This window comes from Perognathus longimembris, chromosome 11 (genome assembly GCF_023159225.1).
Source record: "Perognathus longimembris pacificus isolate PPM17 chromosome 11, ASM2315922v1, whole genome shotgun sequence".
NCBI classification, from domain to species: domain Eukaryota; kingdom Metazoa; phylum Chordata; class Mammalia; order Rodentia; family Heteromyidae; genus Perognathus; species Perognathus longimembris.
The window spans coordinates 52633451-52656510 of NC_063171.1; the positions used below are offsets into that span (position 1 = coordinate 52633451).

General features: G+C 40.7%; 1 protein-coding gene across 1 annotated transcript; it reads left to right on the forward strand.

Annotated features, from left to right (window-relative positions):
• The first annotated feature begins 16 nt into the window (after nt 1–16).
• Nsl1 (NSL1 component of MIS12 kinetochore complex) lies at nt 17–16649 on the forward strand. The gene is made up of 6 exons (XM_048357044.1): nt 17–307; nt 997–1075; nt 3167–3297; nt 5540–5594; nt 13408–13475; nt 15372–16649. Exons 1-6 carry the CDS (start codon nt 71–73, stop codon nt 15648–15650), a joined length of 849 nt encoding a protein of 282 aa, XP_048213001.1. The 5' UTR covers nt 17–70; the 3' UTR covers nt 15651–16649.
• The last annotated feature ends 6411 nt before the right edge of the window (nt 16650–23060 follow it).

Consider the following 23060-nt stretch of genomic DNA (forward strand, 5'->3'; position numbering starts at 1 on the left):
AGGCTGCTGGCACCACCAGGAACTCTTTCTTCCGCTTTTAGAGTCCCCGCCCATAGTTCAAACAGGGAAGATGGCGGGATTTCCCGGGATTGTGGTTACCGCTACTCCGCCGGACGAAGAACAGACTGTGGCCGGGACAGCCCGTCAGGCCTCGGCCTCAGCCCTTCCCCGCGAGGACTTCCGAGTGCCCTGCACCTCGAAGCGGGCCGTGACGGAAGTACTAGAACTGTGCGGCCGCTTTGTGCAGCAGCTCGGGGAGGCGCTGCCGGAGGAGATCCGGGAGCTGGCGCTGCGGGACGTGCAGTGGGTACGAGCCGCGTCCGCCCCTCGGTTATCTCTCCCCTACCCCACACCCCAGGTCCCGGAAAAGACCTTACGCCAGGCCTCGGGGTCGTTACCGGTGTCCCCGTGTGTTGTAAAAAAACAGCCTGAGAATCCCGAGGGTGGAGGAGAACATAGATAGATGGCAGTGTCACCAGGTGTTATGAATTACTTAGGCCCGCGCTGTCCAATAGAAACACACTGCGGGCCACATGCGTATGTAATGTTAAAAGTGAGAGGAATCGGGCGGAATTAACGGAAATAGCCTTTATTCCAACATGTACAGTAATAACGGACACATTATTGAGGTGCTTTGCGTTGTCCGTGTCATACTAAGTTTCCAAATTGGTGACTTGCATTTATTTACATCTCCTTTCAGACTAGCTGTCGTTTTAAGTGCTCAGTAAGTGCAAAGTGGTTAGTGGCTTCCCTGCTGAACAGCGCAGGCATATAAACTCTCTGAGGAATTGTCCAGGAAAGGATAATCCTGGAAGTCAGCCTGTGATCTGACTTTTGCCTATTTTGAACATCTCCTGAATAGAGCAGAGAAAGTTTTCCTTTAAAAAAGCCTAAAATAAATGAAGCTGTCTTTGGTTATAAACTTTGCCAAGATCACAGATCAATTCAGTGTTTAAAATTATTTTTAGTGACTTGACCACTGTGAATTTATTGCAGACTTTTGAATCAGCTGTGCAAGAGAATGTCAGTATTAATGGGCAAGCATGGCAGGAAGCTTCAGATGGTTATCTTGTAGGTATGTGACTAATCTATCATTAATTTCTGAGTTATTTTTTATAGTTAATTTTATTTTGAATGCTCTTTTAAAATATATTGGTGTCATTTAAAAATATTAGAGAAGTAAGAAGAGGGAACTAAACTATTGAAATTATAATATAAGTAGGATACAACAGGTACCTTGCTCTGTCAAAAGTAATATCTGATATTTTAAACAGGACTATCATTTGATTAATCATTGAAGTTACCTTTGTTTATAGTTTATTGGAGAACACTCTAGAATTCTCCCCAGAAGAAACAGGCCAGAGAATTCCTGTAATACTTATAAAGCCAGTTAGATTTTTCTTATCACTGATTCTTAGAATGGATAGTGAAGTATTTTTAGAAATGTGAAATTAAACCTTAAGCACCATAAGGATGAAGTCATGGGTGCTTGTAGACACCATCTTAAAAAGATAATATTTTTACCCAAAAAAGCTCTGGAACAGTGCCCAGGCCCTGAGTTCAAACCCCAGGACCTCCCCCCCCCGCCCCACACACACACAGACACACAAATTCTTGGTCTAAAGCAGACTCAATTATACCCTAAATAGTAGTGCTGACATAGCTAAAGAAATCAAGCTTGAATAGAAAGCAAATCAATATAGGAAGAAAATAGTTTAGTAAGTTATTGTGAGGAGAGGCACATTTCCCAGTACCTGTGCAGTAATGTTCACTCTTGTCACGACACAAGAGTCTCATGACAAGATTGTCAGTGGGCACTGGCATGGCTTGATGTCACTGCTTTATGTTCATATTATCCATCTCTACCCTTGAACTAGTTCCAGGCCTGCCAGCTTGGAACAAGGTAATACCATGCCCAGAAGATTTTACTGCTAGTTTTTGGGATCAAGATACTTGTCTTTTCAAAGTCACCAAAATTGACTTTTTGGTTTATATATTAAAAGGATAAAAAGTAGCATCAATATTGCTAAATATTAACAAAATAATTGCCAACTCGAAGGGGAGAAGGAGTTTATAGAATCAGCTAGGAGTGCTTTCAAACTACATAGCTTTTCATGTGTCTTTATCTGATTCTTTGTCCATAAAGTAACTTTGTAACTTTTTGTTTGATCCCAGACTGCCTGTTAGAACATGGTTCATTACTTTGTAGATCTTATAAGTCAGTAGCCCAGGAAAAGAGTGGCTGTCCTGTGTTCCTTTCCCCACTGTGATTATGAGGAGAGAAAATGGAGAATACTATACTAGACTTCTTACCCTTTTGCATGAGTAACTGTTAAGTGATAGGTCATATAGGTCATATGTCTAATGCAAGAAAATAGCTGAAAAAAATACCATCTTTTACCACTTAGGAACTTGTTTTGTTCTTTCTTTCTTTCTTCTTGTTCTTGTTCTTCTTCTTGTTGTTGTTGTTGTTGTTGTTGTTCTTCTCCTTCTCCTTCTCCTTCCTTTCTTCCTTCCTTCCTTCCTTCCTTCCTTCCCTCTCTCCTCCTCCTCCTTCTCCCCCTCCTCCCCTTCCTCCCCCCTCCTCCCCCTCCTCCCCCTCCTCCTTTCTTCTTTCTTCTTTCTTCTTGTCTGCCCTGAGGCTTGAACACAGGGCCTGTGCACTATCCCTGTTTTTTAATTTTGTTTTGCTCAAGGCTGGTGCTCTACCACTTAAGCCATAACTCAACTGGCTTTTTGATGGTTAATTGGGCTTTTCTGCCCAGAATGACTCTGAACCATGATACTCAGATCTCAGCTTCTGGAGTAGCTAGGATTACAATTGTGAGTCACTGATGCTTGACTTACTTCTTTTTAAAGCCTTAAGTTTCCAAAAAATGTTTCTTGGTTTGTATCCTACTAAATTGTGTTCATACCTCTATTACATAATCCAGTTGTCATCTGTTTCTTGGAATCATATTATACTCATCTTTATATTTGCCTAATAGTGCCTGACTTCCCATAGATGAATAGCTTGATTGTTCAGTGAATAAATGAATAAATAGCCAGAGTTCAGTCATCTGTTAATTTGCTGTATTTATTTTCTTTAATTACTTTTAAAGTTTAGTTTATATCACATTTCACAATCAGTTTTAAGGAATATTTTAGATTTCTTTTTCTGAACTAGATTCTGACATCAAAATACTTGAAGATCAGTTTGATGAAATCATAGTAGATCTAGCGACTAAACGCAAGCAATATCCCAGAAAGATCCTTGAATGTGTCATCAAAACCTTGAAAGCACAACATGAAATTCTGGTAAGATAATCTACCTTTAAGCTTTTATGTTTATTTTGCCACAGTAAAAAGTAAAAGAAGAGCCATATCTATTTGCATAATATGTTGTCTTTTCCTGTTTCAGCACTATTTGTCTCTTAAAAGACTTTTTCTTGTTCTGAACCATAGTATTTACTAAACACAGCTTTTAGTAAAATTAAAATTGAAAATTAAGTACTGATGATGACCAGGAAGAGAAAGGAAATGTATCTTTTACCCCTTTCTTTCTATTTGCCATTATATATATTTCTGTGTTTCAGCAGGCCCATTAATGAAATTGATGGAGAAACTTGTTTGAGTTACTTACCTGTTCATAATACTGAAATTTGCCTCTTGTATTGTGTATAATTTGTTTGGCTTTAAAAATCATACCTCTGGGGTCACAACAGGAAGTCAGCTCCTTTGGGTGAGCTTTTTAATAGGCAATGCCATCGGCCTGCTTCTTATAATTAATGTAGATAATCAAAGACCAACCATGCCATACTCTTGTCTTTTCAAACGTATTAGGATTAGAGTAAAAATAAGCAAGTTCACAAGGAAATTAGACCTACGTCTTCCTTGAATATAACATGGAGGAGATTTCCTAGGACTGGCATTGCCCTTAGAGTAATAACTACATGTAGCTTTTAAATTATACTATACTGCTGGGACATATAAATCTGCCCGTTACTTTCTTTTTGGGAATTTAAAGCATTAAGGTCAAGACTTTATACTTTGTCTAAAATAGTTGAGTTACTATTCTATGAATAAGCATTAGTATTTAGTCCTTAAAGAAATGCCTGAGCTGGGAATGGGGCCTAGTGGTAGAGTGCTTGCCTCGTATACATGAAGCCCTGGGTTTGATTCCTCAGCACCACATATATAGAAAAAGCCAGAAGTGGCACTGTAGTTCAAATGGTAGAGTACTAGCCTTGAATAAAAAGAAGCCAGGGACAGTGTTCAGACCCTAAATTCAAGCCCCAGGACTGGTAAAAGAGAGAGAGAGAGAGAGAGAGAGAGAGAGGGAGGGAGGGAGGGAGGGAGGGAGGGAGGGAGGGAGGGAGGGAGGGGGGGAGGGGGAGGGGGAGGGAGGAAGGAAGGAAGGAAGGAAGGAAGGAAGGAAGGAAGGAAGGAAGGAAGGAAGGAAGGAAATGTCCTCTCCCCACCATTTAAACTTTCTTCAGGGAAAGCATTCAAAATGTAATTAGTTCCTATTCTTTCCCTCCTCCCAGACACCCTAAAACCTAGAAATCAGTATTACATAAAAGAAAGCTACAGCCCTAGAAGCGGTATCACACTACCACTGTGCAGATTTAAAGAAGTAGGCAAAAAGAGTAGAATGAGGATACCACAGTGCTTTCTTTTTTTTTTCCCTCTAGCCTTTTGACTCCTGTTGATAGAAAGGAAAAAGAACATTTCCTTTTTCTTGCTTAAATTGGAGAAATCTATCAGTAATTCTACTGTAGTTTCCATGTGTTTAAGGATGTGTAGACTTTACTATGCTGATATATGGGCTTGTCACTTTTTAGAACGGTTTCTGTGGAAATATGAATTCTGAGTTCCTAATACTTGTCCTGAGGAACCTTTTGTGGGGTGGGACAGTAGTGGGGTTTGAATTCAGGCCTTGCTCTTGCCAGTCAGACTCTGCCATGCCCCCCACCCATTTTACTTTTGTTATTTTTTAATAAACTCTTAACATTTATGCCCTAACTGGCCTGAACCACAATCTCCCTATTTTGCTTCCTATATATTTGAGATGACAGACTCACATTGCCACTCTAACTTTTTATGGTTGAAATGAAGATCTTGTGAACTTTTTTGCACAGGCTAGTCTTAAACTGCAACTTTACTGCAGTTGACCGCAACTTAAACTGCAGGGTATCTAAGATTACAGGCATAAACCACAGTGCCTGGCCCTGATTGACCTTTTGAGACAGTCCACTCATAGTTTGAGGACTATCGTGTACTTTAAACATAAAATTCCATCACCCTGCCTTTAATTTGCTTGCTTGTTTTTTTTCTGATTATAATTTTTATGGTCCTATTTCTTACTGTGTGCAGTAGGTGGCAGTACTATTAAAGCTATAATTCAGGCTTTCTGGTCTTACCTCCTTCCCTTCCAGGCATATTTCAGGATCTAAGAACAAAATTTCCCAAAACAGTATATTTGCTTACACTCGCCCAAAGAAGAATTTATGAAGTACTAAATGCTTAAAATAAATCTTTTAATTTGTATTATGTTTAGAAGCAGTTCCAACCTGTTGTATATCCTTTGGACCTGAAATCTGAGCCTGATCCAGGTAAGCTATTGTTTACTTACGGTAAAAATGGAATATCAGTTTGTGATCTTTATGAGTTCTTGACATTCTTCTGAAGGAGTAGCATCATGGGTTATCTTTCCTTTCATGCTTCAGCTTCCTTCTGATCATCCATGTTTAGCTCTTTGTTTAGAATTCTGAGAACTTATGAATTTACTGACAGAATTTCTAGGGCTTGGCTTTAGGAATTTGAACTTCACAAAGTTCTTACTATCTATCTCTAGCTTCTATTATAATACTCGTTTTCTGTCTACTATTTTACTGTCCTTTGCAGTACAGGAAAAGTCACACTTTTAAAGCATTTGCTCATATGTTGCTTCTCAGTGTGGTTGCCTTACCAGTTTCTCCTGTTCACAAAATAAAACACATAAAATTGAACTTAAGAGAAACATGCTAATTGTGCCTTTCGATCCAGTTCTGTTTCCATTTAGATCCATTCTCTAAAACACAACAGTTAAAACTGATTCATTGTTAGGTCAGTCTAGCAACAATTGGCAATACTTAAAAAGGTGGATTTTTTTTTTCCTTTTTCTTTGTGCTGATGCTGGGGCTTAAGCTCTGGGCTGATTAGTTGGAGAAAGGAGTTTTGCAGATTTGTCTACCCAAGCTGGCTACAAACCATGATTCTTAGATAACAGCCTTCAAGTAGCCACAATTATAGGCATGTACCACCTGGCTGTGGATTTTTTTTCTCTCCTTTTTTTTTGGCGGGGGGAGGGGGGAATTGAACTTGGCCTGGGTGCTATCCCTGAGCTTCTTTTGCTCTAAGCTAATGCTCCACCACTTGAGCCACAGCTCCACTTCTGGCTTTTTTGGTAGCTTATTAGAGATAAAAAAAATCTCATAGGCTTTCCTGCCTGGGCTGACTTTGAACCAAGATGCTTCTATCTCAGCCTCCTGAGTAACTAGGATTACAGGTGTGAGCCAACAGTGTCTGGCTTGGCTATGAATATTTTCAAATGACTCTATTCTCACATTTTTAAATGTTGAAACACCTTTTGAGTTTTTGCCTTGGCATTCTAAAATACCATTTCTAGACTGTTGAGGGTAGATGAAGGAACCAGTTCAATCTTTCATTTAAACTGAGATGGGTAGGTAAACATGGCTATGAAATTGGTTGAAATCACACTCTCCACTGTGTTTGACTTTAGAAATTGACCTAGGAATTAATGTTTAACCAGTTACAATGGTCCACCAAAATGAGTGGTTTCAAAAATGCAGCAGTTAACATGTTTGATTTGCTTGTGAACACTGTAAAAATAGTGATTAAAGTTTGTTCCACTATAAGATACTCAAGTATTTTATTTAGTTAGTTTATTTTAGTTAGTTAATTTTACTCTAAAGGAAGAGTCCATAATAAGGAGGAAATAAACAGAAATGAAAATAAATTGTAACAAGTGCTACTGGAGAAACTGCAGGTATTATAGTAAAGAGCTAAGGAGTCTAGTACATTTTGAAACACAAAGCCCCCTCTAAACTGTCAACTTTCAAAGACATTTGTTACTAAGTAATCTCTCAATAACTGCCTATGCAGATTTTTAGATCCCACAGAAAAAAATTCAGTAGGACCTAAAATAGCAAAAATGTCTGTAGGACCTTGAGTAAGGTCTGCATAAGCTATATAGAAAACCTTAATGGGAACTTACTAGAAGAAGCCTGTTCAATCAGTGTCTGCTGTCTTGTAGCACTAATCTTAAAATAGAGGATACAAGAGCAAAGGCTTTGCTAAAGCTTACATTCTAGTGGGAAGAAAAAATAAGGGATACAGAAATTACCAGTGACTTCCGTGTTAAGACAGTATTCATTGATAGAAATGCTTTGTGTGGTAGTAATAGAAAGGTGTTTGCTTGGTTGCAGTCTAGAGGAAGAACTCTCCACCCGGGGGGGGGGGGGGAGGCGGGGGGAGAATCATGAACAGTGTTTCTCTTTGTCAGGAATGAGTTTGAGTGTTCATGGAACAAAAGACCACCGAGATATAATGGGGAGAGTACAGGGAAAAAGCATTGTGAGTCAAAATCAGTTTCCTGGCCAAGGCCAGGTAAGATGAGAAGGGTAAGGAATTTGATAGAAAGTGCTGTAAGAGACCACTGAAGGAGATGGTGAAGTGCTTATGAGAATGGATACAAAGCAGGTGGCTGTAGTAGATCTTAAAAGGTTTTCCAGAAAATAAAAAGGGGTTGTTTCTGTTCTCACCAGGAATGCTTTTTCCTAGTCGTGATTCTCCTCATGACTTCAGTTACCTCTTTAGAAACCAGTAGAAGCCACTTATCGTATGTTGCACATGATTGTTTGTATGGGCTCATAAAATACATTGGACATACAGCAGAAACACTCCTTCATGTATTTTTGCTGAATTTCTGAATTTGTGCAGGCTTTGGAAGTTCATGTTGCCTAGTTTAGTCAGTGCAGTGACCTGAAAGCAAAACCAGGCTGATTACTCAAGCTTTCATTTCCACTTTTTCCTTCCCCTGTGTTTTAGAAAGCAAGTGACTAGGGAAGGCAGTGTTCTCGAGTACCTAACTTCCACATTTTTTTTTTTTTTTGGCCAGTCCTGGGGCTTGGACTCAGGGCCTGAGCACTGTCCCTGGCTTCTTCTTGCTCAAGGCTAGCACTCTGCCACTTGAGCCACAGCACCACTTCTGGCCATTTTCTGTATATGTGGTGCTGGGGAATCGAACCCAGGGCCTCGTGTATATAAGGCAAGCACTCTTGCCACTAGGCCATATCCCCAGCCCCTAACTTCCACATTTTTAAAGGCAGACTTAAAAAAAAAAATCTCCTTGAAGCAATCTACTAATTAGCTTTCCACCAATAAAATGTAATTCTCGTTTGTCTTTAATCTTTTTTAATCCTATTAGTATGCTGAATAATTACTTATATATTGTCCTTTTTTTTAAAAGTCCTTGAAATTAACTGAAGAGGTTTTCCCCTTTTGTTCTCCACTAAACATGTAGTGATGGCAAGGAGCTATATTGTGTCTGCAGTAGACTTAATGATATTTCCAGTTCTTTGCTGACCCACAAACTGAGGACTTGCAGGCAGTTCCTCTTCTTTCCTAATACTGCTGTGTTGTCCAAGCCACTGCTCTAACATTAGCAGGTGGCCACCTACTTACAAGTTACTCTGAAAGCCTATTTAACCTGCAGTATAACGGAGATACTAAATATTTATGATGTAAATATGAAGAATATCACATGTCATGCTCCATATTCTAGCAGATATGAGTTGTATTGCTAGTCAATTATAGAATCAATGCCCAGCTTCTGTTTATAAAAGGAGGCTGAGCTTGCACTGATGGCTCACACCAGTAGTCATAGCTACTTAGGAGGCTGAGATCTAAGGATCATGGTTCAAAACCAACCCAGGCAGGAAAGTTCAGGAGACTCTTACCTCCAGTTAACCACCAAAAAAAAAAAAAAAAAAAAAAGCTGGAAGTGGAGGTATGGCTCAAGTGGTAGAGCACTAGCCTTGAGCATAAAAGCTCAGGGACAGCACCCAGGCCCTGAGTTCAAGCTCCCAAAAGGGAGGCTTGTCTTACAGAGTTACAGCATTGCTTAAACTGTGTGAGATTGACTGGGAATGTGTCATAATTTAAATGCTTTGAGTGGGTTATGGTTATCAGTGAACAAGTACAGAAAGCACTCTGGTATCTTACTCCCCTTTGCTGGACTCTTGCCTTTTATAGCCAAGTTTCTCAAAGGACTTCATCTATCCTCCACCAGCCTCACTTTTAATATCTCAGACGTTCTTGTAAAAAAATAAAAAACCAAATGTTCAGTACTTAGATTATTATGACCATGTAAATCCTTTTCAATCAGTCAGGTTTTAATTTTCCTTCCTGAGCAGCTTCCTATCCCTTTCTGGAATGATGATTATTTTCTGTTTGCTTTGTAGTCTTTTGAGTCTGTCATTGGTTCTTTCCCAAACATTTCACCAGAACTCAGTGTGGTAAACACTTCACATCATCCATCAAACCTTTTTTAGACCCTTTTCTTTTTCTTGGAGATAATCCTCTGGGAACCTTCTGTCTTCTATTTCAGTCCTTACTGGCTGCTCCCTGGGCTTTCATCCTGTCTGCTCCTTTCATCATTATCCTGGGAATTTCCTTTACTTCTCTCCTGGTTTAGGTCATGTTTCCTGGTTCCTGTTTTCTTGATTTATTCCCTTGTTTTGATATAGCTAGCACATCCTCTGCCACCTTCCTAACCCCTTCTCTTTCTCCAGACCATTTGGCAGCAACTCCTTTTTTAATTCTCTTATGCCCATGATTTTCCTTTCCTTCAGTTCTCTCATCTTTGAGCCTCCACAGCTCCCACTATCATAACCTTGTTCCATCATGACACTCAGGGTACCTGCCTTCAGAGTCAAGCACTATAGTCAGTGCTAAGATCAGAGAATGAGGTACTTGTTCCCAAACAAATACTGCCAGGTCAATACCAGGCTTCTCATTGGTGTTACTAGTGCCCCCTAGTGGCCCTTTTGAGAAAATTGAAGGACATTTTGTGCTTAGATCAGTGACACTAAAAGTCTTGCATGTCTGGTGTGGTTTTAGAACTCCCACCAGACAATGAAGCGTGACTAATCTGTTTATAATTACCTAGTTTTAGTCTCTAATTCCACTTTAAATACAAGTCCAAAATACTCTTGGCAGTTTTTACATGGTCATTACTTCAACAACAGATGGGAAACAATTATTGTTCATCAATATGAGTTTAAAGACCAACAGGGAAAAAAAGGAATATGAAACATTTTAGGTTAGTCATTGATAGCACTTAGTCTAGGAATCTTAGTGAAGGGGTTCACAAACAGTAAATATAGTCATAGCTATTAATTAAAAAAAAACATTAAGCAGGGCTGGGAATGTGGCTTAGTGGTAGAGTGCTTGCCTAACATGCATGAAGCCCTGGGTTTGATTCCTTAGCACCACATAAACAGAAAAAGCCAGAAGTGGCACTGTGGCTCAAGTGGTAGAGTCTAGTCTTGAGCAAAAGGAAGCCAGGGACAGTGCTCGGGCCCTGAGTTCAAGCCCCAGGACTGGCAAAAAAACAACAACCAAAAAACCAAACACCCAAAACATTAAGCAGCTGGATGCCAGTGACTCACATCTTGTATCCCTAACTACTCAAGAGTCTGAGATCCAGAGAATCATGGTTCAAAGCCTGGGCATAAAAGTGGAAACGTGTCTCAGGTGGAAGAGTGTCAGCCTACCAAGTGTGAGACTCTGGGTTCAAATCCCAGTATTGCAAATAAATAAAACTAAAACGAATCCCATTCATGATAGACTATTTTGTATATCATGAAATAATATTATTTGCTTACTGTATACATAAAAGTAAGATAACTTTCTGAAGTTCTTTTTCTTCATTAGTGGCATTGCAGTTTGAACTCAGGGCTTTGTACTTGCTACACTGGCTGTTTGCCACTTAAGCCATACCCTCAGCTCTTTTTGCTTTCATTATTTATCACATAGAGTCTTCTTTTTTCCCCCAGGCCTACCTGCAGTCCTCCAACTTTTTTTTTTTTTTTTTTTTTTTTGGCCAGTCCTGGGCCTTGGACTCAGGGCCTGAGCACTGTCCCTGGCTTCTTCCCGCTCAAGGCTAGCACTCTGCCCCTTGAGCCACAGCGCCGCTTCTGGCCGTTTTCTGTATATGTGGTGCTGGGGAATCGAACCTAGGGCCTCGTGTATCCGAGGCAGGCACTCTTGCCACTAAGCTATATCCCCAGCCCTGCAGTCCTCCAACTTTTAAGATTCAATCTGGGCTGGGCACTGGTGGCTCATACCTATAATCCTAGCTACTCAGGAGGCTGAAATCTGAGGATTGTAATTCAAAGCAAGCCCTGGCAGGAAAGTCCATAAGACTTTTAGCCCCAGTAAACTACCAAAAAGCCAGAATTGGAAATGTGACTCAAATGGTAGAGCACTAACTTTCAGCAAAAGAAGCTCAGGACAGTACATAGGTCCAGGTCCAAAGTTAAAGCCCTAGGACTAGAACCAAAATAATAATAATCATAATAATAAGATTTTGTCTGGCACTGGTTAGTTTGAATGTACTGTCTTTGTGTATGGGGGGGTGTCATTCATGGGGTTTGAACTCAGGGCACTGTCCCTGAGTGCTCTTCAGCTCAAGGCTAGTGCTCTACCACTTGAGCCACAGCACCACTTCTGGCTTTCTGGTGGTTAATTGGAGATAAGAGTCTCACGGGCTTTTCTTCTCAGACTGGCCCCTCAATCCTCAGATCTCCCTTTCCTGAGTAGCTAGGATTACAGGTGTGAGCCACTGGTACCGGGCTTGTGCTGTGTCTTGAGATGACCTATTTTTCATTTTTTGGCAGTACTTGTATCGATTCCTGTGTTTGATCAAATTTAGGGAGTTAGTGGCTATTTTTAAATTGTTCTATTTCTTTCTCCTCTTCTAAGACACTCATTATATGTTAGTTGGTATATCTAATGGTGCCTTATTCTCTTAGGCTCTATTTTTTTCTTCTCTCTTTTTCTTTCTGTTCCTCAGACTAGATGATTTATTTATCTTGTTTTTATGTTCATAAATTGTTTTTCTTTTCCTTGCTCAAATCTGCTATCAAATCCCTCTAATGAATGTTTTATTTATTGCTTTACTTTTCACCTCCAGAATTTTTATTTGGTTCCTATCTATAATTTTTATCTCATTGGTATTCTTTATTTGATGAGAGCTCATTCCCCTGATTTTCTTTTAGGGTTTTGTTCATGGTTTCTTTTAATTATTTGAGCATATTTAAGCATTTATTGAATTCATATGGCAAACCCAATATTTGACCTAATATCTGGACTTCCTCAATGATAAGATTGTTTCTTTCAGTTTTTTCCCCTGTGAATGGTCCCATACTTTCTTAGGTTTTGTGTTACTTATAGCTCTTTATTGAAAAGTAGACTTTTCATTTTTGTCTATGATGCTGGATTGAAACTGGTGCCTAGTGCATGTGGCAAATACTTTATTGCTGAGCTATTCCCCTGGACTGTGTGTGTGTGCAGAATATAAATATGAATCACAATTTTCTAGAAATTGAATACACAGTTATGTTGTAGAGTGGCCCAGAACATACCTAACAAAGAATAGGAAAAAATAAAGTACACTAAAACTTAGAAAGCAACAGGGAAGGAAAGCGTCAAGGAAGTAGGTTACCAATAATATTGGCAACCTAGGCCAGATTTTTATATTGATGTATGGTCTCCATAGAGTGTGATTGTACATTCTAAATTCAAAAAATGTTTTTCTTTTATAACATTCATAGTAATTTTAAAAATAAATATTTCCTTATATTTATTTTAAAATATGATGAGGCCAGACATAGTGGCTCATGCCTGTAATCCCAGGTTAATGGGAGGTAGAGATCCAGAGAATTGTGGTTTGAGACCACCTAGGAAAAGCATTAATGAAACTTTATCTCAATAAAGAAGCTGGATATGTTGGTGCATGGCTGTAGACCCAGCTATGTGGGAGGTATAGATAGAATCAAAGTCTGAGACTGGCTCTGGATAAAAAAGCAAAATCCAGTGGAGTGGTAGGGAAACCTAAAGGGAATAAAAAAGGGTTAGGAACATGGCTCACTGCCTGTGTAAACATGAGGCCCCCATTCAAACCCACTACCACCCAACCTCCACCCTTCCCCTCAAAAAAACCCTCCAGGCCCCTAAAACTAAAGCGAATAGTCCTGAAAGACTGCTTGTGTCCAGATAGCATGTAAATAAATGCCTTTTATAATTGGCTATTGGATTTTTACAAATTACCTAAAACACTGTTTATTGGTTTCTTTACAGCTTCCTGTATGGAACATTTGAAATGCAGAGGAGAAAGTATAGTCAAGGACCTCAGTGGCGCCATGAAGGTAAAAGCTGTATGCTAAAGTATAAAACAAAAAACTGTGGTTAAATGCCTGTCTTCCCTAGCCAAGTGTTTATGTAACAATGACAGGAACTTAGGGGTCTTTTAAATAGATCGTTTGTGAGTTTATTGAGCAACAGCAACATCCAGAGTGCCACGTACCATGTACCTGTTACATGCCAGGCATTCCACCTGGTGTCCTTAAAAAGGTTGGTTATTATTTTGAGTTCATACTGTTAGCAGTTGATCAAACAATTTTGGATAATCACACTGACATTTATTGAACTTTGGTGTGAATCAGGCACCGTCTTAACTACTTCACATTTATTACCTAGTTTCTTCCTTACCCTAACCCTGTGAGAGAGACCTGCCCCACTTTACAGATAAAGAAGCTGAGGTGAGCAAAGGCTAGGTGCCCAGCTGAGTAACTGCCTGGATGGAAAGCCTGGGTGTCAGATCCTGGAGTCTGCTCCTTCCCCTTAGATCACATACTTCTGCAGCTGGGGAAGCCTCCTATTGTTGCAGTGAAGTTGTTTATATTTTGACATTTAGTTTACAGAAGCAGGAAAACATTGGGGTTTCTACTGCATGACAGTTACTGTAAACTCCTACTAGTGTTAATTTTTGGTAACATTCTTTCATGGTTATTTTCTGATGACCATCCATCACACTACTTGCCATGCTCTTGATTCAGAATTGGGAAACTGTCGTGGGCCAGGCTAAAATTCACCCCTTGCCCCTGTTCTTGTAAACAAAGCTACATGGTCCATTCATTTACTTGGCATCCATTGTTTCTGTCACGCTACAGCAGCACAGTTAAGTTCTTTTGGTTGGTTTTTATTACTTTTTTTTTTTTTTTTTTTAAGAAAAAGCCTCACTGTGTTGCCGGGGCTGACCTCAAACTTGCCTCAGCCTTTCAAGTAGCAGTACTGACATGCATGTGTTGTTTTTGTGATAGAGGTTTGAACCTGAGGACTCAGGCTTGCTAGGCAGGTGCTCTGCCACTTGAGGCACGTCTCCAACCTTTTTTCTTTTTCTGTTTTTGTTTTTGTTTTTGTTTTGCCAGTCCTGGGCCTTGGACTCAGGGCCCGAGCACTGTGCTTGGCTCAAGGCTAGCATTCTGTCACTTGAGCCACAGCACCACTTCTGGCCATTTTCTATATGTGTGGTGCTGGGGAATTGAACCCAGGGCTTCATGTATACGATGCAAGCACTTTTGCCACTAGGCCATATTCCCAGCCCTCAGTTATTCTTTATATAGTGTCTCATGGTTTTCCCCAGGACCAGTCTCAGATTATGATTCTCCTACATTCAGCCTCCTGCATAGCTGAGATTACAGGTGTGAGCCACTACATCTAGCTTATTTCTTTTGATGAGTCTCACTATCTGTCTGTCTGGGCTGGCTTTGGACTGTGATCTTCCTAATCTTTTTTTTTTTTTTTTTTTTGGCCAGTCCTGGGCCTTGGACTCAGGGCCTGAGCACTGTCCCTGGCTTCTTCCCGCTCAAGGCTAGCACTCTGCCACTTGAGCCACAGCGCTGCTTCTGGCTGTTTTCTGTATATGTGGTGCTGGGGAATCGAACCTAGGGCCTCGTGTATCCGAGGCAGGCACTCTTGCCACTAGGCTATATCCCCAGCCCCGATCTTCCTAATCTTAACCTCCTTAATAGCTGAGATTACTTCTGTTTATTGTAGGGACAGAATATCTTTCTGTTTGTAGCTTTTAGTTAAAATTCCTCAGCTTACACTAATATTTTAAAGATAAAATTGAATATTCATGACCCCCTCCAAAAGCTAGGATTCAGGAAAAACTTTGGCCTAAAGAACTGTAGTATTGTGTCCATCTCTGTGTTTATGTGTTAGCCTGAGATTAAATGTTAGTTTGTTGTTGTTTTTTTAAGGCTTTGCCTGCATTAATTGAACAAGCAGATGGGTTTTCCCAAGTCTTAAAGATGCAGCCTGTTATTCAGCTCCAAAGGATCCACCAGGAAGTCTTTTCCAGTGGTCACAGGAAGCCCGACACCAACCTTGAGAGCCTCATATCACAAATAGAAACCACACCAACAGAGACTGCTTCCAGGAGAACCTCTGATGTGGTGCTTAAAAGAAAACAACCTCAAGACTGCCCACAGAGAAAATGGTATCCACTAAGGTGTAAGAGAATTAATCTTGACACATGATTTTGTTGTGGGCATTGAAAATAGACACTATCAACATGATTTCATTTAAAAGGACAACCAACTTTCTTACTAGTGATTCACTTATATAGACACATTAACTGCTATTCTGGACACCGTGCATATTTTATTTTAGCATTTCATTCATAATTTGCCATAAGGCCCCCCCAGTGGACTTGAATAGTATGCACTTACTGTCCTTAAATGCCATCCACTCTGGGCTGTCTTGAACTCTTGTGAAATTTCATGAGCTACATGTTCTGTTGGGTTTCCTTTATGTATATCTTTCTTTAAGGCTGTGGTCTGCATGGTGGTTCTCTTAAGTGCTGAAAACAAACATCAGTGCCACACAAGTCACAAGTGCAGTTTGATTTGGGTTTCTGGAATTCATTTTAGAACTTTGTTTTGTTAAGAAGACCATTGTTTGTACAAGAATTATTTTTTAAAAATTGATACGAGGCCATGTATTCTGCCCACATTTGTGGACATTTTTAAATGACTTGGAACAAATAGATTCTTTTTAGAATTCCTCATTTACTTCTAAATAGATCCTTCAAGCTCAAAGAGTGTGTGTGTGTGTGTGTGTGTGTGTGTGTGTGTGTATGTATTGATACATTGGCAATACTGTGGGGGTTTTTTCAGCAAATGCAATTATACTGAACTATTGTATATGTGAGGTTTGTATGTCATTACTAGCAAGTCTGAGAAACCTTACTTTGTATTATACTTCTATCATTGAGCTGCAGTTTCTTAGAGCTTCTTGTATGTGTTATACTCTACAATGTGGACAGGGCATCTCGCTTGTTATCTGTTTCCCCTGAGGTGACTGATGCCTCCATTCATTTTTAGGGGCACTCACTAATCCTGACTGGGAAACCTGTGCTGTCTTCCTCATTGTGTCCTCATAATCACAATCAGGTCTGTCTCAGTGAATAAGATTCCATCATGAAGCCACTTTATTCCATTCTTCATTCTGTTTGATGTTACAATTTGAGATCTGTAAATACACACACACACACACACACACACACACACACACATTTATCACTGTGGAGTTTTTAATTAAAATAATGTATGAGGACTGAAATTGGATACTATTTTTGGTGGTTGTCTTAGGCATTCTTTTTTAAAAAATTATATTTTTATTAACTTTAAGTAGTTGTCCAAAGGAGTTAACATTGAACAAATCAGTTTATGAATTCAATGCATTTTGATTTCACTCTTTTCATCATTCCACCTCATCGTCTTAGGCATTCTTTTTTTTTTGATTGGTCCTGGGACTTAAACTCAGGGCCTCGGTGCTGTTCTTGAGCTTTTGTGCTCAAGGCTAGTGCTCTGCCACTTTGAGCCACAGCACCACTTATGGTTTTCCCGTGGTTAATTGGAGATAAGAGTCTCATAGGGACTTTTCTGCCCGGGCTAGCTTCAACCTGTGATCTTCAGACCTCAGCCTCCTGAGTAGTTAGGCTTACAGGCGTGAGCCACTGGCATCCAACCTTAAAAAGGTTTTTGGTTTTTTTCGTTTCTTTTTGAAAAAATTGTATTGTCAAGGTGAAGTACAGAGAGGTTGCAGCTACATGCGTTAGGTAGTGAGTACATTTCTTGTCCAACTTGTTACCCCCTCCCTCATATTTCTTCCACCTTCTCTCCTCCCCTTAAAAGTTGTTCCTTGAGGGGGGCTGGGAATGTGGCTTTAGTGGTAGAGTGCTTTCCTTGCATGCATGAAGCCCTGGGTTTGATTCCTCAGTACCATGTCAATAGAAAAAGCCAGGAGTGGCACTGTGGCTCAAGTGGTAGAGTGCTAGCCTTGAGAAAAAAAGAACCTCAGGGACAGAGGCCAGCCTCTGAGTTCAAGCCCCAGGACTGGCAACAAAACAAAACAAAATTTAAGAAACTAACAAAAACCAATTTTTTTTAAAGAGTTGTTTTGAGGCAAAAAAATGTTGCTATTCTTACAGTGCTCTTTTATCTTAAAATTATGTGTGATTTATTTTACTTTGAAAGTTTTCAAACAGAATTGCTAATGCTATTAGCAATAAGGTAATTACATTATCATTACATAAGGAAATGCCCCCTCCCTTTTTTAAGGAATATATATTGAGATATACAAAGTTAAATGTGATACCCTGGATTTACCTTGAAGTATTTCAGCAAAGAGAAGAAATAGATTAAGAGAATGTAGAAATTTTAATAACTCTGTAATGGACATATCTATTTGTGTGTCCAGAAGTGTTATAATTAAAACAGGCAACTAAAGCCAAAAGCTCCTTGAGAACTCAAAATTGTATTCCACAGTTATAGCTGGATTTAAAGTAGAAATGCCATTGGAAAGATAATATTTTAGCAGCAGCAGCAGCAGCAGCAGTAGTAGTAGTAATGGGGCTTGAACTCTGTCCCTGGGTTCTTCAGCTCAAGGCTAATGCTCTACTACTTGAGTCACAGCACCACTTGCGGTTTTCTGGTGGTTAATTGGAGATGAGTCTCACAGACTTTCCTGCCTGGGCTGGCTTTGAACTTCAAGCCTCAGATCTCAGCCTCCTGAGTAGCTAGGATTACACGTGTGCGCCACCAGCACCTGGCTTATTTTAGCACTATTAACTAAGATGTAACTATCATTTGTAATGTTTAATAAGTATATGCATCTTAGCAAGAGAAACTGCATTTCTTCATAGGCCAAAAATTAAAAGGTAAGGATTACAAAAAAGACAATATATTTGGGAAATGTGGGAATGTGAAGGAAATATTGAAAATAAAATCTTGATTTCTCTGGTGGGGAAAAAAAGGCTGGATTGGACAAAGTCTTAAAATTCTCTTTCAGGGCCTGGTACCTGTGGCTTACATCTGTAATCCCAGCTACTGAGACTTGAGATCTCGGATTTCAATTCAAAGCCAGCCCAGTCAGGAAAATCCATGATACTTAATTCCAATTAACTCCCCAAAAGCCAGAAGTGTAGCTTCTGCTCAAGTGGTATAGTGCTAGCCTTGAGCAAAAGACTCAGAGATAGCACCTTGGCCATGAGTTCAAGCTCCTGGACTGGTGCGCGCGCACGCACGCGCACACACACACACACACACACACACACACACAAGTGATGGAATGACATGAGTGTATCTCAAAATGCAGAATGAAGAAATAGAAATTCAGGGAACACGCCAGAACTGAGGAGTGCCAGTGCTATGGTTCAAATGTGCTATGTCTATGCCAGAACTCATCTGGAAGTGCCTGGTCCAAACATAACAGCCTTGACAAGTGGTGAGACCTAAAAAGAGGTCATTAGGTTGTGAGGGCCCCACCTTAATAGAGGGGTGAAGGTAGTTCTTGCCAGAGCAGAACAGAGCAGGTCAGCTACCTATGCTTGTACTCTTCCTTCCTCTCTTGCCATGCCATCTCTTTGCACAAACCCATTTATTTGCTCTTCTGCTTTTCCACCATGTGCAGATAAAATGTGGATCTCAGCAGAAGCTGAGCAGATACCAGTGCCACGCTCTTGGCCTTCAAGAACTGTGAGCTAAATAGTCCTCTTCATGATATAGTCCCCAGCCCCAGAATTTTATGAGAGCACTTAAGTTTCCAGATGGAAAGACACACTGAATATTCATTGCACAAAACAAACAACAAACCAGCAAACAAAAAAACTCCTACCAAGGCTCACTGAGAAATGTTAGCATAGTGAAGATAAGTTCATAGCCAGACTCTGGTGCTCACGCCTGTAATCCTAGCTACTCAGTAGGCTGAGATCTGAGGATTGCATTTCAAAACTAGCCCATGCAGAAAAGTCCATGCTTATCTCTTAATGAACCACTAGAAAAGGAAGTGCCACTGTGGCTCAAGTGATAGAGTGCTAGCTTTGAGCAAAAAGAGCTCAAGGACAATGCCAGGCCCTGGGAAGGAGGGAGGGAGGGAGGGAGGGACGGAGGGAGGGAGGGAGGAAAGAAGGAAGGAAGGAAGGAGAGCAGCCTGTGCTATTGCTCTTAGAGAGAACATGAGAAACTGAGTGTTTAGAGTTCTATGGAATGACCTGCTTTGAAGAAACAGTTTTATCAACTTTGGAAACTGAATAGTAAGAAATTCCCATAATTTACTGGCAAGTTTTAGTACTTACTGCACTTTGCATGTGTTATTAAATCCAAATCAATAGTTCTACATTGAACAAGTAAATCAGATTTGACAAATGAACTAAAAAAAAAAAAAAAGAACTAAATGTTATTAGTTGGGTGTGGTGATGCACACCTGTAATTCCAGCACTGAGGAGGCTGAGGCAGGAGGATCATGAGTTTGAGGCCAGCCTGGACTACATAATAAGTTCCAAATCAGTCCCCACTATTAAAATTATTCCCAGGCCAGGTGCTGATGGCTTACACCTGTAATCCAAGCTACTCAAGAGGCTGAGATCTGAGGATCATGGTTCAGAGCCAACCTGGGCAGCAAAGTCTGTGAGACTCTTCTCTCCAATTAACCACCAGAAAAACAGAAGTGGCACCATGGCTCAAATTGTAGAACTCTAGCCCTGAGCATTTTCGCCTTGATTTCAAGCCTCATGACCCCCTCTCCCCCAATAATCCTCATTTCTTTTGTCTTTCATATTCTAAGGGAATAAAAATGCCAGCTCATAAACACACATTTCAACTTTTAAACACACACTACTCTGCCTGGATTAATGGACTCTGCTCTGTGACCCACCCAGCCTGACCACCAGGTTTAACCCCTACCCCCCTGGGCTTTACCTGCTGGGGCTTTACCCTTAGGACCTCAGCTATTACTGCAGTCAGTAAAACAGAGAGACCTGCTGAGTTACAGCAGAGGCACCCTGACCAGGTTACCCTGATGCTGGCTGTGAGGGAACTCCATACTCCAGAGAGCTCAGCAGATGGCATGTGTGCTACTCAGATGAGGCCATGGTACCCTTCTCTGTCTTGGACACCTCCAGATTCTCAGAAACAATTTTTCCTGACAAATACCTATTTCTATTCCCTGTCACCTTATAAATCTGAATTGAAGTTATTTAAATAAACCCAGGTTATTAGATCTGTTCCAGCTACATGGAATTATCCTGCATTCTGTTCTAGGTAGTTCAAGGTAAGAGATTACAAAAAGGAAAGGAAGAAATGAAAAACCGCAGCTATTAAGTACAGCAAAACTGAATGAAAGGCCACTAATAGTGGGAGTCCTAGAATTAAAGCAACATGTGTCATATAAATATGTCTATGTGTGTCATGTTTACTATATAAGTAGATATTATATAAAGAACATGTAAATGCATACATATGTTTTGCATGTGTTCATTTATTATTTCTACATTGGTTCTTGTTTCATTGGCCAGGCTGGTCAAAACTACCAATAGGTAGGCCAGTATCATCTCTCTGAGTAAGAAATGCAGACAAAGGAGGTACGTACCTTGCTATGAGACAAATAAGGCCTTTGGGCTCCAGCTTCTGTCTGTAGTTTGTGTAAAGGCCTGGTCCTCTTGTACCATTATATAAGGGTCACCTAGTTGGTTCTTGACATTTACCAATATACACTGAAAACGTTTCTGAATTTCCCAGGAGTTCATGAATATCTAATAGTCACAGGTAATGGCAGCATCTAATAAAAGTACAAAATTGTTAAAGGCAATTATTTTAATGATGTTAGTTGTATGCTTTTATTGTTTACTGCTTAGGAAATATCGATCACTTTGGGCGTACGGGCCACTAACAGCCCTCACTGCTCAGGATAATGGTTACAAGAAATTCTGAATTAGTCACCTGTGGATCCATTAAGGTTTCAAAGCAAATTGCAGACAGCCGAGTCACAGACTGCTTAGGAGAAGGATGTGTCACCCATTTCAGTTATTGTCCTTTCACTTTGGTGATATTAAATTGTATCTGTTTTCCAATCTTCTGTAGTATCTCTTTGAGGGGGACATTTTAAATGAATCTGACCTCTGTGCATTCCTCCAGTTAAACCTTCTTCCCCCTGACCTTGAGTGAACCAAGATTTACCGCCCCTGGGTAACTCAGTAACAGAGCCTGCATCCTGCCTTGAACAAAGGGCATGGAGTGGCTGGGTTCTGTGTGATCCTGAGCATCTCTCCCTTCCCCAGAGTCTCGGCCTCTCCTTTCCACATGGCCTCTCCAGCAGAGTAGCTGGACTCTACCCATACATGGCAGCCCAGAGATCTCAACTGCAAAAGCAAGCATCACGGGGCTGGGGATATAGCCTAGTGGCAAGAGTGCCTGCCTCGGATACACGAGGCCCTAGGTTCGATTCCCCAGCACCACATATACAGAAAACGGCCAGAAGCGGCGCTGTGGCTCAAGTGGCAGAGTGCTAGCCTTGAGCAGGAAGAAGCCAGGGACAGTGCTCAGGCCCCGAGTCCAAGGCCCACGACTGGCCAAAAAAAAAAAAAAAAGCAAGCATCACCAGCCCTTTTTGTCTAAGATTAGAGTTGGCACATCACTGCCACTATTTTACTTATTGAGGCAGATCTCAGGCACCTCTGACACAAGAGGGAGTAGAGAGGGGGTTGTGCAGGTCAAAAACACTTAGGGGAATGGTTCGTTGCAGCCACCAAATTCCTGGTGCATCACTTCAGTCGAAACTGGAGGGTGTTGGGCTCTCAGTAAATGTTTGTTGAATGAATACAAGAGAAGCATCTGGCTAAAGCTGTGCATACAAGCTACAGCCCCACACGAATTGCAGAAGTTTGGATTCTAAAGGAGAAATCAGAGCAACTACTTGCAAATTCATGCCAATTTGCTAACCTCTGATTGTTCCTCTGATATGTTGGTCACACATCAAGTTAGCTATCATGCTACCTCTTATAAGGCATCAACTACGTACCAACTGTAATTATTTCCTTTTCAAGAACCTGTTGCAAACATATGGTAAGCTAATAAATTACAAATTTTTCATTCTGTAGAAAAAGATACAGTGTCTAGATGACTAAGTGTGTAGTGAGCTCTTTGTTTTATAAAGAGTGGGGGTTTGGGCACTTCCTGCCAAAATTTGTAGTCTTTGTAGTGTTTCCTGGGACACTGCATGTTGAGCCTCTGTTAAGTCAAGTGCTCAGAAGTCTGTCCCTGGCCCTGTCACACTGCTAGAACTCCCTCCACCTCCTATTTCCAGGTCTACAGGAGTTGAATTGGAGACATAGGTTGTTAAGTGTCTGTATCTTGCATTCCCACGTACTGGAGTGCACAAATGCTCAGTCCCGCTGCCACCACATTAAAAGTGGCTTCCTTGGAAAGACTCAAGGCTATGTGGAGCTATCAACATGGAGTAGCTCCAACTCCCTAGAGCTACCAAGCTCAGTAAAAGCAGCCCTTAAGGAACCTAAGCTCTTTGAAGTCCCCCGGGCACATCCTTTGCCAAGGAGCACAGTGCCAAGGATCCCTAGCACCCACTTGAGATGAATGTGAGAAATGACTGGG